Here is a 15,170-nt window from a genome sequence, read left to right as displayed (position 1 = left end):
GGGCGGAGTTCCCGGAGCTGCTGGCTGAGCGGAAGGCTGAAAGAGAGGTCTGGATGCACCCAGGTTCGAGCTCTAACTCAGAGCAGGTCCAGCTGGGCCCTGGACACGGCCTCCCTGAGGTTTCGGGGGGTGGGAGCTCTGGGGACAGAGCGGACCCAGCGACCAGGATGCCTGCCCCTCCAGGCAGGCCTGCTGCTGCTGACCGAGTGGAACGGCTATTCACGTATCTGCAAACACTTTTTTCCTTCTGTTAATTTTCCAATCATTTTCTCTCCCCAGCTTTTATAGAGTAGTTTGTAAATGCTTTTACTGTAGACTCGCAGGATTTGAGCGCTCCTGCTCCAGTGCGTTTATCAGCTGTTTCACTTTGTTTTACCTTTTAGGTCTTTTAAGATAACTTTTGATGTCCAGATGGATTTTATTTAAGATAAGAATTGTTTGAGCTGATGTTCACCCCCCACCAGTGCTGGGCCAGACACGTTTAAGGCCCTCAGGGAGTCCCTGAGGTCCCAGCCCAGCAGCCAGCTCGGTGGGCACTGACCCGGGTCCCCCGACCCGGTCCTGACCCTCTGCACCTGCCCGGGACTCTGTGCCCGCCCACCCACCCCCATGCGTCTGTGGCACCCCTGGTGCCAGTTTCTGTGTTGTGGCCGAGAGGACGCAGCGTCTTCTGCTGCGGTTCCAGTGTGTTCAGCTCTGTCGCTGCTCCCGAACTTGGAAGGCGCGTGTTCCCTGCTGGCCCAGGTCCCGGGCTCAGCCACTCGCAGCGGCCGTCTGTGGGGTCAGGCCCTCCCTCAGCCCCCGGCGTCATCGAGGGGCCCTCGCTCTGACCCCTCCCCACCTGGGCATCAGTGTCTGGAACTCTGGGTGGGAAAAAAAGGTCTATGAGTTTAAAGCCAAAAAAGGCCTGAAAACCAGTCATGGGTACCTTGGCGGGTTCTCTTCTTAGCTGAGTGTGGCGGGGCTTGGGAAGGCCAGAGGGGCTTGGGTCGAGGCCCCGCCAGGGCCCTTGGTGGTCCAGACTGGGTGGGGCTGGGCAGAGGGCCCGCCTGTCCATACAGGGAAGGGAGGTGCCTTCTCCTGCAAAGGACGAGGGGAGGGGAGGGAGATACAGGATAATATCCTCTGAGCTCAGAAGGGTCTTTGAGACTGAAAGCAAAGACCTAGCTCCATGACACACAGTTAGGAACTCACTGTGGGGGCTGCACACAGAGGAAGGCCTGTGATGATGACCCAGAGGTGTCCGCAGAGCTCAGAGCTGCCAGAGAGGCACGGGGACTCGGGGGCCAGAGCTACAGTGGCACCTGCCTGCCAGCTGGAGCTGAGGGTTTTCCTCCCCCGGACCCCCGTGACCACTCACCTTCTGCATCAGCAAAGGGCATTCTTGCCCTTGCATGTCAGGTGAAGGCGAGGGGTAGTGTTGATGGGCTCCTCTGGCGTGGTCCCGCCCCTCGGGAGTGGGTGGAAGCTGGGTCACCGTCACTGGAAGAGGGCGGGGCGTGGGCCTGCCCACCTGGGAGGAGCTGCCCAAGGGCAGAGAGTCCTGGCCACCGTCAGGCACCGATGCTGCCTCAGGAAGAGCAGGGGCGCCAGCTTGTCCCCAGGGGATGCTGGCGTGTCTGGGGACACCGCGCACCAACCACCCCGTGCAGGACAGGTCCCCACCCAGCAGAGAACCACCGCGTCCAGACGTGAGGGGGTTAGGCTGGGAAGCCTGGCCTGTCTCCCCCACCCAGAACACTGCCCTGATTCCGGTAGCTCTTTGTTAAGCCTTAAATTCAGGGGGCTCATTCCCCCGCTTTGTTCTTTTTTGGAGTTGCTTGTGGTCCTCCAGGTTCTTTGCATCTCTGTCCACACGTTAGCACCAGCCTGTTGGTTTCTGCAGAGACCTGACTGGCCACTACGACCGCTCTGGTCGCCTGGTCAAGGCGTAGGAGGCGTCCGCCTCCAGGACATGTGCTCCCTGGCTGCTCCCCTGCCCCGGGGCTCACAGCTGCGCCTGCACCTGCCCGGAGACAGCGGAGGTCTCTCCAAATCCTGCCAGGGCCGAGGCGGCTGGGCTTGGGAACCCTCGCCATAGGATTCCTTTTGGCTCCCATTTTGTTCGTGCCCCCAGAGCGATGGCTGAAGGCTTATTCCAGCCGCAGGCGGGTGTGTTGTTGGCTCCTGTTGACCTAATGCTGTTTCGTTTCTGTTTCCAGAATGATTTTGCTTTTTGAATTAGCCCATCTTTCTCTGATCTTGAAATGCTGGGAGATTGCCTCCGATTGCCTCTCAGACCTGAAGAAGATGGACAGCAAAGTAAGTAGTCGCGGCCGGAAGCCCTGCTCCTGCTCACTGTGATCGAGACTTAAAGGACCGAAAGCAGGCACGGAGTTCAGAAGCCCCTCGCCAGGGCGCCTGAGCTGTTCGTTGTTGCTGAATTCCCTGCTAGTCTTTTTAAGTGCATTTCACGTGGTTGAAATGATGTGGGTTTTGCACCAGTAGGTCATTAGTGATGATCAGTGCGTTAAAGAGAACATAACCGTTGTGCACACGTGTGGACCCAGTACTGGAGCACCTGCCCACATCAAGCAAATACCAACGAACCTGAGAGCAGAAACAGACGCAACAGCAGTAGGGTCTGTAATAACCCGCTTCCAGCGTGGATAGGTCACCCAGACAGAAGATCAATATGGGTATATTGCGACTGAGCAAAATGAGCCTAATCGACGCCTCAGAAGGAGGAAAAGGCATGTTCTTCAGGACAGATCATGTTAGATCACAAAACAAGTCTTAACAAATTTAAGATGACGGAAATCATGTTAAGTATCTTTTTGGACTGAAATGGTGTGAAACTAGAAATCAGCAACAGGAGCTAAGCTAGAATTTCACAGAAATGTGGAAATCAAATAGCATACTCCTGAACAACCAATGGGTCAAAAAAGAAATCAAAAGGGAAAAAAGATTTTGAAACATAGGACAGTGGAAACACAACACACCAATACCTGTGGGCTACAGCAAGAGCAGTCCTCAGAGGGGCGCTGGCAGCCAAAACACCTGTGATATGGAAAAAGGAAGATTTAACATAAACCACCATATTTATGCCTCAGTTCAGTTCAGTTCAATGGCTCAGTTGTGTCAGACCCTTTGTGACCCCATGGACTGCAGCACATCAGGCTTCCCCGTCCATCACGAACTCCTGGAGCTTGCTCAATATCATGTCTATCGAGTTGGTGATGCCATCCAACCATCTCATCCTCTGTCATCCCCTTCTCCTCCTGCCTTCGATTCATGCCTCAAGAAACGGAAAAAAAAACAAAAACAAAAAAAACAAAAAATAGAACAAAGCCCGAAGTCAGTGGAAGGAAGGAAATAATGAAGATCAGAGCAAAAACAAATGAAATAGAGACCAGAAAACCAATAGAAAAGATCAATGAAACTAACAGTTGGTGTTTTGAAAAAATAAACAAAACTGACAAACATTAGCTAGACAAGGAAAAATAGAAGATCAAAATCAGAAACAAAAGAGGGGCCTTACAACTGATAACACAGAAATAAAAAGGATCTTAAGAGATCAATATGACTTACATGCCAGGAAGACGGGTAACCTGTATGAAACTGATAAGTTCCTGGAAACATACAACCTACCGAGACTGACTCGTGGGGAAACAGAAAGTCTGAATAGACCAATGAGTGAGAAGGTTGTATTAGTGATCGAAAAATCTCCGAATGAAGAAACACCCCATGACCCAACAACCCCACTTCTGGGCATGTGCCCAGAGAAAATGCAGCTTAAAAAGACACATGTGTCCCAGTGTTCACTGCAGCATGATTTACAATAGCCAGGACACGAAAGCAACCTGAATGTCAACAGAGAAATGGATAAAGAAGATGTGGGGTACATATATACAATGGAATATTCAGTTCAGTTCAGTCGCTCAGTCATGTCTGACTCTTTGTGACCCCATGAACCTCAGCACGCCAGGCCTCCCTGTTCATCACCAACTCCTGGAGTCCACCAAATCCATGTCCATTGAGTCGGTGATGCCATCCAACTGTCTCATCCTCTGTCATACCCTTCTCCTCCTGCCTTCAATCTTCCCCAGCATCAGGGTCTTTTCAAATGAGTCAGCTCTTCGAATCAGGTAGCCAAAGTATTGGAGTTTCAGCTTCAGCATCAGTCCTTCCAATGAATATTCAGGACTGATCTCCTTTAGGATGGACTGGTTGGATCTCCTTGCAGTCCAAGGGACTCTCAAGAGTCTTGTCCAACACTACAGTTCAAAAGCATCAATTCTTTGGTGCTCAGCTTTCTTGATAGTCCAACTCTCACAATGGAATATTACTCGGCCATAAAAAAGAATGAAATTGGGTCATTTTTAGAGATATGGATGGACCAAGAGACAGTCATATGGAGTAAAATAAGTCAGAAAGAGAAAAATAAATATATTAGTGCATATATTGGAGAAGGCAATGGCACCCCACTCCAGTACTCTTGCCTGGAAACTCCCATGGACAGAGAAGCCTGGTAGGCTGCAGTCCATGGGGTTGCTAAGAGTCAGACACGGGACACGACTGAGCGACTTCACTTTCGCTTTTCACTTTCCTGCATTGGAGAAGGAAATGGCAACCCACTCCAGTGTTCTTGCCTGGAGAATCCCAGGGACGGGGGAGCCTGGTGGGCTGCCGTCTGTGGGGTTGCACAGAGTCGGACATGACTGAAGCGACTTAGCAGCAGCAGCAGTGCATATATGTGGAATCTAGAAAAATGGTATATTAAACTTATTTGGGAAACAGAAATAGAAGCATAGACATAGAGAACAAACGTGGATCCCAAGGGGGACAGGTGGTGTGGGATGAATTGGGAGACTGCAATTGATGTACATACACCCTTGATATTATTGTAAAATAGGTAACGAATGAGAATCTGCGGTTCAGCACAGGGAACTCGGTGCTCTGTGAGGAAGTCCAACAAAGAGAAGATGCGTGTACACAGCTGATTCACTTTGCTGTGCAGTAGAAACTAACCCGACAGCGTGAAGAACTGTACCCCAATAGAAATCAAGAAAAAAAAAAGAAACACACACTCAGGACAAGATGACTTCACTGGTGAATTCTACCAAACATTTAAAGAGGAATTAATGCTAATCCTTCAAAAATTCTTCCAAAAAGTTGAAGAAAAAGGAATACTCCAACTCGGTTTACAAAGCAAGCATTACCCTGATACCAAACCAGACAAAGTAACTACAAGAAAATAAAATACAGGAAGGAAATACAGAAAAGAAAACAATCCAAAAATACACAGATGCAAAAATCCTCAACAAAATGCCAGCAAACTGAACTCAGCCTCGTATCGTGAAGATCAAACTCCATAATCAGTGGGATTTATCCTGAGGTCACAAGGGTGGTTTAACATAGTCAGATCAATAAATGTGATCAGATCAGATCAGTCGCTCAGTCGTGTCCGACTCTTTGCAACCCCATGAATCGCAGCATGCCAGGCCTCCCTGTCCATCACCAACTCCCGGAGTTCACTCAGACTCACGTCCATCACGTCAGTGATGCCATCTAGCCATCTCATCCTCTGTCGTCCCCTTCTCCTCTTGCCCCCAATCCCTCCCAGCATCAGAGTCTTTTCCAATGAGTCAACTCTTCGCATGAGGTGGCCAAAGTACTGGAGTTTCAGCTTTAGCATCATTCCTTCCAAAGAAATCCCAGGGCTGATCTCCTTCAGAATGGACTGGTTGGATCTCCTTGCAGTCCAAGGGACTCTCAAGAGTCTTCTCCAACACCACAGGTCAAAAGCATCAATTCTTCAGTGCTCAGCCTTCTTCACAGTCCAACTCTCACATCCATACATGACCACGGGAAAAACCATAGCCTTGACTAGACGAACCTTTGTTGGCAAAGTAATGTCTCTGCTTTTAAATATGCTATCTAGGTTGGTCATAACTTTCCTTCCAAGGAGTAAGCACCTTTTAATTTCATGGCCGCAGTCACCATCTGCAGTGATTTTGGAGCCCATAAAAATAAAGTCTGACACTGTTTCCACTGGTTCCCCATCTATTTCCCATGAAGTGATGGGACTGGATGCCATGATCTTCGTTTTCTGAATGTTGAGCTTTAAGCCAACTTTTTCAGTCTCCACTTTCACTTTCATCAAGAGGCTTTTGAGTTCCTCTTCACTTTCTGCCAAAAGGGTGGTGTCATCTGCATATCTGAGGTTATTGATTTTCTCCTGGCAATCTTGATTCCAGCTTGTGTTTCTTCCAGTCCAGCGTTTCTCATGATGTACTCTGCATATAAGTTAAATAAACACGGTGACAGTATACAGCCTTGATGTACTCCTTTTCCTGTTTGGAACCAGTCTGTTGTTCCATGTCCAGTTCTAACTGTTGCTGCCTGACCTGCATACAAATTTCTCAAGAGGCAGGTCAGGTGGTCTGGTATTCCCATCTCTTTCAGAATTTTCCACAGTTTATTGTGATCCACACAGTCAAAGGCTTTGGCATAACATTAAAAGAATGAAGGGTAAATATACGATCATCTCAATAGATGCAAGAAAAGCATTTGAAAAAAAATTCAACATCCTGTTAGGTTAAAAACTTTCAGCAAAAAGTGTGGAAGGAAAATACCTCCACGTAATAAACAGCACATGTGACAAGCCCACAGCTAACATTATACTCAATGGTGAAAGGTTAAAAGCTTATCTTCTAAGGTCAAGAACAATATGATGGTGCCTCCTCTCGCCACTTCTATTTAACACAGTACTAGAAGTTCTAGCCACAAGAATCAGACAAGAAAAAGAAATAAAAGGCATCCAAACCACAAAGGAGGAAATACGTCTGCCTCTGGTTACATGTGACATGACCTGTTTATACAGAGAAAACTCTGAAGACTCCATCAAATACTGTTAGGACTAATGAGCAAATTCAGTAAAGCTGAAGGATTCAAAATCATCATCAAAAAATCAGTTGTGTTTCTGTACACTGAAAATGAAATATCTGAAAGAGAAAATTAAACAGTTTACAGTACCATCAAAAACAATACAATACTTAATAAATTTAACCAAAGAGTTGAAAGACCTGTACACGGAAAACCAGGAGACAGTAATGAAATGAATGAATGAAGACGTGAAGAACAGAAGCATATCCCATGTTCCTGGAAGAGTGAACATTATTAAAATGTCTGTACTACCCCAAACTGACATCCACATCAGTTCCAGTGGCGTGTCTCACAGGAATAGAAAACAAAGGCGATCTGTATGGAATCACAGAAGAGCCAAAGCACTGTCGAGGAAGGACAAACCTGGAGGCACCATGAGCTGTAGTCAAAGCTACAGTGACCGAAACAGTGCGGCCCTGGTATGAAAATAGATGCACAGACCAAAGGAGCAGAATCGCGAGCCCAGAAGTAAGGCTGCACACGATGTCAACTCACGTTTGACAAGGGCACCAAAACGCCGTGGGGGAGTACAGCCTCTTCAATTAACGATGCTGGGAAAACGGAAATGGCCACACGGAGACGAATGAAACTGGACTCCTGCCTTACGCCTCTCACAAAAGTTAACTTGAAATGGATTACAGATTTTAAGACCTGAAACTGTAAAACTCCTTTAAGAACACATAGGGGAAAAAAACTATTGACTTTGGTCTGGGCAATGATTGTTTGAATACGACAACGAAAGCAAAAGTAAACAAGGAGGATTACGTCAATCTAAAAACCGTCTGCATAGAAAGAAAGCAATAACACAGCGAAAAGGCGACCTGTGACCTAGAAGAAAAGTATCTGCAAACCATATATCGGGTAAGGATTTAATATCTATGTAGGAGCTCGTACCTCAGTAGGAAATCACCTTATCACCATCGTCACCATTCTCCAAAGGGAAACAATGGGCTAAGGGCCTAATAGACATTTTTCTAAAGAAAGTATTCAAGTGCTGCATGAAGAGGTGTTCAGCACCACTAATCATCAAGGAGGTAAAGTCAGAACCTCAGTGAGCATCACCCCACACCTGCTGGGGTGGCTGGTGTCCAGAAGACAAGAGACAGCATGTGTTGGTAAAGATGTGAAGAAAAGGAAACCCTGGTGCTCTGTTGGTGGAAATGGAAACTGGTTCAGCTTCTATGGAAAACAGTAAGAAAGTTCCTTAAACTTTTTTTAAAAAGCTGCCATGTGATCCAGCAATCCCACTCCTGTGTATCCAAAGGGACTGAAATCAGATCTTGAAGAGATGTCTGTACCCGTGTTCACTGCAGCAGCATTCACAAAAGCCAAGATGTGGGAGCTGCCTAAGTGTCTGCCTTTGGGTGAATGGATAAAGAAAATGTGTGTGTGTGTGTGTGATGCAGTATTATTTAGCCATGAGCGTTCAAGCAAACCGATGTGCGTGTAATCGGGGTCCCTGAAGGAGCAGAGATCAAGTGGGGAGCAGAAAAAATGTGAAGGAAAAATGGCTCAAAATTCTAAATTTGGTGGTCTGTGAACAGGGAGAGATTATGTACTGAGGAACAGAGAATGACAGCGAGGACTGCCCTGGTGGCCCAGGGGTTAATCCTTCCCACTTCCCACTCCAAAAGCAGGGGCAGGTCCGATGCCTGACTGGGAACTAGAGCCCGCACGCCACAGCTAAGAGTTCACACGTGGCGGCTCAGAGCGAAGTCAAACAAATAAAAATAAAACTTGTCAAAAGAATGGCAGCAGACTTTTTGTTGGAAACAGTATGAACTAAAAGACAGATCAACATCCAAATAATAAAATGAAAAAGGTGTAACTGTTGGGACGTCCCTGGCAGTTCAGAGATTACGGCTGCACTTGCAGTGCAGAGGGCGCAGATTCAGTCCTTGGCTGGGAACTAAGATCCCACATGCCTCATGGTGCGGCCAAAAAAAAAAACATGTCAACCTAAAAAATTGCATTCTTTGAAAATCAGAAGCAAAGTAAATATTTATTAAAATATACAAAATCTGAAAGAGTCTGACTTTCACTGCAAGAAAGTTTCAAGAGCTTTTTCAAGCAGAAGGATGATGATAGCAGCAGAAATCTGGATCCGCACAAACAGTGAAGAGGACCAGTAAGGGGCCACGTGAGTCAGAGAGAGACTGAAGAATCCGTGAAGCGCTTTAAAAGGCACCTGCTGTTTAAAGCAGAGATGATAACACGGATCAGAAGACGCAGCATTATTATGATGTCAGTTCTCCCCAGACGGAGCAGTGGATTCAGTGTGATTCAATCAAAGTCTTGACAGGAGTCTTTCAGAAATTGACGAACTGAGCATAAAATTGTTAGGGAAATGCAGGGGCCCTAGAATAACCCAGAGCAGCTCTGGAAAAGCGGAGCAGCGTCAGCAGGCGTGCACGACCTCGCGTGCAGGCCTGGTGGAGGGGCACCGGGGTTCAGAATGGGCGGCCTGTACGTGGAGACGCAGACAGACGGAGGGCCAGGACGGGGTCCAGAAAGAGACCCACACGCTCGGGGCCTCGGCCTGGACCAGGTGCAGAGCCTTCTGCTGGGGACAGAGCGTCTCGTCCAGAAAACAGCGCTGGACAGGGGAGCAACCACGTGCGGAAAAGTGAACACCGGCCGCCCTTCATCCCATGGACAGGATCAACTCAACACGCACCCTAAACCAAGAATGTGAGAGCTCAAATGAGAAAACTTCTGGGGAAAAACCAGAAGAAAAACAAGAGGAATCCCTGTGACCTGTTACCTCTCAACCACTCACCCGGCAGGCGGCTCACCCGGAGGCCGACCAGCCCACACTGGCCGGGGAGGGGTGGGAAAGGGACCCCTTTGAAAACAGGTTAGCAGTTTTGTGAAAGTTACATGTACCTGTCTGCCCACCCACCCAGGAAACCCCAGGCCCATGCCGCCCCTCTCCTGCAGCCGTCCTGACCCCAGCGGGGGTTAAGTGAAAGGATTGTCCAGATTTCATAACAGAGCATTTGTCTGAAGTCGGTGTCGCTATTTAAAAGTTCTATGTCCAGTGAAATTAACTGAAAAATAAAAACAAAAAATTTTTTTCTAGCTTTCTCATTTAAATCTTTGCATCTTTTAGAAACATTTTAAGTTTTTCATATATATATATATTTATATTACCTATTTTTTTTGTTGAATTTCTACCGAGTCCGTGAATTATATTTTGAAATGTTTTCTGACATTAGTGAATGTGATTGCTTTCATTAAAACTCTCCACCTATACAACAACTACTGTGCCCACAGGACCCTGCGAGGCTGATGGAAGTCGAGTGCCTGGAGTATGAATTGGAAGCTGTAAGACTGGAAAATAAAATTAAAACCTACACTCGAGAGGCTGTGGAGGTAAGTTGTGGACCAGGAGCCGGAGCAGAAGCTGAGCCCTTGTGCAGGTCCCTGGACCTTGTGTGTGGACCTGGTTTGGAGGAGGGGACAGGTTGGAGGAGGGGCCCTGATGGGCACAAGCCAGCCTCCTGTGCCCCGGTCTCCCCTCTGAGCATGGCCTCTCTGGGAGGAAGTCCAGGGGCCCGTGGCCCCACCTGCCGAGGCCAGCTGACGCCCTCCCGCCTGGCTCCGGCCCCGCGGCTGCCGGGCTCACCCTGTCTGGCGGGCCTGTGGGTTCATGCAGCCTGTTCCTGGGGCTCGGGCTGGGGGCTGGGATGAGACGGGCCTCCAGCCAGGCCCTCGTGTGGCCTGTGTGGAGCAGTCTGCCCCAGCACACTGAGAACACGTGCCCTTGGTGAACACCGAGTCCCCGAGGGCTTTGGCCATCCTGACTCAGGTCCAGGCAAACAGGCGTGCCCCTGCCCTAGTGCAGGGCCTGAGGGGCTCTGGGGAAGCGCTGAGGTCATCTCAGGCGTGGGGAGGTGGGGACCTCTGTGGGGGGTAAGGGGAAACCCCTGGGAGGGTGAGGGGAGGGTGGGAAGGGAGGAGAAGAGGGGGCCCCGAGGCCTGGCAGCGGTGGGTTCAGAGGGCCCTGGTGAGCGTTGCCCCCTTGGTGCCCACCTTGGAGACCGTGGGCTTGTCTAGAGTGTTCCACTGGGGGTTGTGAGGCAGGGGGCTGGTGAGCACGATAGCAAAGTGACAGTCTGAGCCCTGCAGCCTGTCTGCCCCGTGCAGTGGGGTGTGCTCCGGCCGCCGCCGCAGAGAAGGAACCCAGCAATCCTGTGTCTTTGATAGAATCCTGCCCTCGAGAAAGGGAACCAAAATGCCTTGAAACAGGATGAGGGCGGCTGGTGTTGCTCTGGGGCCCCAGTACCCACTCCCTGGACTGGCTCCCCTGACCCCTGCCCCGGCCCTGCCTGCCCCAGCCCGGGAGGAGCTCTGCCAGCAGACGAGCAGCCCAGCGGGGGCTCCGGGCCGGTTCACGTGCTCTCTTTGGGCCTGGGCTGCCCCGCCAGCGCTGCCCTTCTCAAGGGAGGTCGTGGCTGCCCGCTGGCTGCCTGCAGGTGCTGGCAGGCGGTGTGGTGGGACTGCAGGGCTGTGTCTTCTGCCTCTGCTGGCCGAGGGCTCTTCAGGGGCACCTACCGGTTCACGAGGCTTTGATGGACGCTTCTTGGCAGCCAGGAGGCCCACAGTCTGAACGCCATGCCTGCTCTAAACCCCATGACCCAGGAGTAGCGCTAGGGCAGGCCCCCTGGAGCCAGAAGCCAGGCCCCCGGACATGGCTGAGTTCAGGAGCCGGGCAGCCCCGGTGGGCACTGAGGGAGGCCTGGAGCTGCTGAGGCCGGTGCACAGGCTGAGGCCGGCCGGCCCCTGTCTGCTTGGCAGGGCCACGAGCTCCATGAATACACGGGGCTGGAAGGCAGGCAGCCTCACCCAGAGGGGCTCACAGAGACGCTGCCACGGCACGCGGTGCCTGTCCGAGGGCAGATCCAATGGAGCCAGGGCCCTCTCCGAGAGATCACGCGGGCCGCTTCCACCGGCAGACTTAGACCGGGGGCCCGGCCCACCTGCGTCATCCGGGGCTCGGGGGCGGGCTGGGGCTCACCCCCAGCCTCACCCGGGCCGCTGTGCTGTGTGCAGGCCCAGCTGGACATAGTGCGGAGACTGGACGCCACGCTGCAGCGGGCTGTGCGCCTGGGCGAGCCCCGGCTCGTCCACACGGTGTGTGCCACCCAGTGGAACACGTGCCTCCCGCTGCTGCAGCACAACCTCCGCCACCACCTGCGGAAGCCGCTGACCAGCCTCGCAGACGTCCTGGAGAAGGCGGACAGGTGGCGGCCTGGGCTGTCCCCGGGGGGGCCAGGGGAGCAGAGGCTCAGGGCAGGGATGAAATCCAGCTCATCTTCCCAGAAAGAGGGCAGGAGCCCACGGCGTCCCCCAGAGGTGGCGGCTCGAGAGGCCGCAGGCCGTTTGGGAGGTGCCCTGGGGCTCAGGGGCAGGGCCCTGCGGGGCAGACGGGGACGCCCAGGTGGCACCCACCTGAGCTTGAGAGGGGCCAAGGGGAAAGGGCTTCATCAGGAGGGTTCTGGGCTGCGGGGCGGGTGACAGCGGTGGGCACAGGGGCTGTGGGCGCAGGCGCGGGAGGGGAGGGGTGGGATGGGTGAGCAGGGAGGGCCTTGGTGTTTCTCCTCTCCTGCCCTGGGCGGGAGCCCCGAGGGCGGCTGTGCTGCAGGACAGTCCCTGGCGGACACGGGGCTGCACGATGGGGACTCGGCAGGGCAGAGGCGTGGAGGGCCACCTGGGAGGGTGTCCAGCCGCAGAGAGGGGCCGTGGGGGCCTGCCCCGCCCCCGTCTGCTTAGGAGATTAACTGTGCTGTGTGCTGAGTCACTCAGTTGTGTCCGACTCTTTGCGACCCCATGGACTGCAGCCCGCCAGGCTCCTTTGTTCGTGGGGATTCTCTAGGCAAGAATACTGGAGTGGGTTGCCATGCCCTCCTCCAGGGGATCTTCCCAACCCAGGGATCAAACTCAGGTCTCCCGCATTGCAGGTGGATTCTTTACCGTCTGAGCACCAGGGAAGCCCTGAGATTAATCAGGGGTGAATTTTGTCACCATGGTGAGCCCTCCCTTGGAGCAGGGTTCCCAGCAAGGGCACCAAGGACCGGTTGCAGCCTGTGGTCTGGCGAGGTTGGGGCCGGTGGCCTCAGAACCAGCACCGTTCATTTCCTGCGGGCACTTGGGGATCTCGTCTGTGAAGAGTTACATCTCTTCAAATCTGGGATTTTTACTCATTTAAAAACAGTTTCTCCTTCTGGGATCCCACGGGGCTGTATGACAGCTCCTAGCCCATACTCCCAGTCTCCCTGCGAAACTTCTGTGTTCACAGCCCCAACCCCTCGTGACGCACACCAAATTCTGAAGATTTCACGCAGCCCGTTAGTTCTCTTTTATTTTGCAAATTCTCTAATTTTTCTTCCTCTCTTTAGCCTGTATTTTTAAATTTTAATGATGTCGTCTTTCAAAATATCTTTTTATTTTCATATTTGTTTGGTTTTTTTAAATAACATCTAGTTGCCCTCCTTCTTTTCCTCTGACAGCTCTTTTTCTGATTAACTTTATTGCGATATAACTGCATACAACAGAATGAACACACTGTCAATGTCCGCTTGCTGTATTGCTTCTTAACCACGGATGGGTGTTGAGTGCTGCTGAACGCTTCTGTAACCGTTGAAAGGAGCTCTGACTTTTCTCCTTTGTTCTTTAACGTGGTGAATTATGCTGATGGGGTTTTGAGTCATGAACCAGCCTTGCCTTCTCCGCGTGGTCTCGACACGTGCTTTTTCTGTGTTGCTGGGTTTGATGTCCTTTAGTGTGCTTAAGGGTTTTTGCGTGTATGTTCATGATGAGGATGTTGGCCTGTGGCTTTCTTGTTTTCTAACGCCTTTCCCAGGATTTGACATGAAGGTCATGCCGACTTCATTAAATGGTTTGGGACGGTGGGAGGACTCTTTCTGCTTTGCTTTCTGAAGGGGTTTGTGCAGTGTTGGCGTTTTCTTGCTTAAGTGGTGGACAGAATGCAGTGACACTGTCTGGGCCCGTCTGAGTGCTTCTCTTTCCATCCTTTCGACTCTTGTGCTGTGGACCTTTCGATTTAAAGTGTAGAACACAACTCCTACCACCCTGTCTTGTCAACGGCGTGCAGCTCGGTCTTTTTCTAAAACTGAGCACACTGGTCTCCGCCTTGTGACTGGGCTGTTCAGTCTCTGGGTTCAGGGTAATGTCCGGCTCGTCTCCAGTCCCACCGCTTGTCTCTGCCTCGTGCCCTGCCACTGCTCTCTCCCGCCTTCTTTGAGGCTACCTGAGTTTCTGCCGCTGTGTTTGTTTCTCTGGTTGGCTCGTTTGTCCCCAGTACCCCTGGGCGGGAGGGGCGTCGCTGGAGGGAGCCGGGTCAGTGGGGGTCAGTGCTTCCCTGCCTGCCTCTCTGCCTGCCCCCGTCCACCCCACCGTGTGGTTGCTGTCTTGTCTTTTACTTCTAAGTGTGTTATAAGTTCATCTCACAGTGCCGTATTGCTCTTAGCAGCTGATGGTGTTGTTTTTAAAGAAAATTACAGAAAAAAACAATCTTCTCTTACATTTGCCACTTCCTCGGCGATTTTGCAGTCTCTCCCTTCCTGCTTACGCTCAGATCCAGGTTTCTGCCTGCGGGTATTTCAGCCCGAGCAACTTCCTTTATTTCCTCTTGTAACGCATGACTGCTGGTGAGGAATTCTCTTGGTGAGGAATTCTCTTGGCTTTCGTTGACCTGAAAATGGCTTTCTCTTAGCATCACCTCTGAAGGTTATTTTCACCAGTTACTGGATTCTGGGTTTGCAGACTTTTTCTCTTTAAATACTTTGAAGAGGCTGTTTTGTTTTCTTCTGGCCTTCATAGTTTCTGATAAAAACCCAGGAGTTACTTTAAGCGTGGCTCTCCTGTGTGGAAGGTGTCTCCCCCTCCCTGCTGTTTTCAGATTTGTATCTCTTATCTTTTGCTTTCTGCATTTTGCATATTACTTTGCCGACAAAGGTGTGCTAGTCAAAGCTATGGTTTTTCCAGTAGTCATGTATGGATGTGGAGAAGGCAATGGCAACCCACTCCAGTACTCTTGCCTGGAAAATCCCATGGGTGGAGGAGCCTGGTGGGCTGCTGTCTATGGGGTTGCACAGAGTTGGACACGACTGAAGCGACTTAGCAGCAGCAGCAGCATGTATGGATGTGAGAGTTGGACTGTGAAGAAAGCTGAGCCAAAGAACTGATGCTTTTGAACTGTGGTGCTGGAGAAGACTCTT

General features: G+C 51.1%; 1 protein-coding gene across 16 annotated transcripts in view; it reads left to right on the top strand.

Moving 5' to 3' along the window:
• The window catches only part of CFAP46 (cilia and flagella associated protein 46), a 94,506-nt gene that overhangs the window by 6,161 nt on the left and 73,175 nt on the right, over positions 1–15,170 (top strand). For all 16 annotated transcript variants that reach the window (XR_015155481.1, XR_015155479.1, XR_015155480.1 and 13 more), the window contains exons 9-11: positions 2,202–2,301; positions 10,204–10,302; positions 11,983–12,173. Coding sequence is in view for 10 of the 16 variants with exons in the window: in XM_086378268.1 (XP_086234394.1) it covers positions 2,202–2,301; positions 10,204–10,302; positions 11,983–12,173 (390 nt within the window). In the remaining 6 variants the exon portion in view is untranslated. The remainder of the gene's footprint in view (positions 1–2,201; positions 2,302–10,203; positions 10,303–11,982; positions 12,174–15,170) is intronic.

Source organism: Bos grunniens, chromosome 26 (assembly GCF_055505025.1).
Source record: "Bos grunniens cultivar Pamir isolate PY7600 chromosome 26, Bosgru_T2T1.0, whole genome shotgun sequence".
NCBI lineage: Eukaryota > Metazoa > Chordata > Mammalia > Artiodactyla > Bovidae > Bos > Bos grunniens.
The sequence above is the reverse complement of the archived record's forward strand: the minus strand, read 5'-3'. Positions and strand labels throughout refer to the sequence as shown.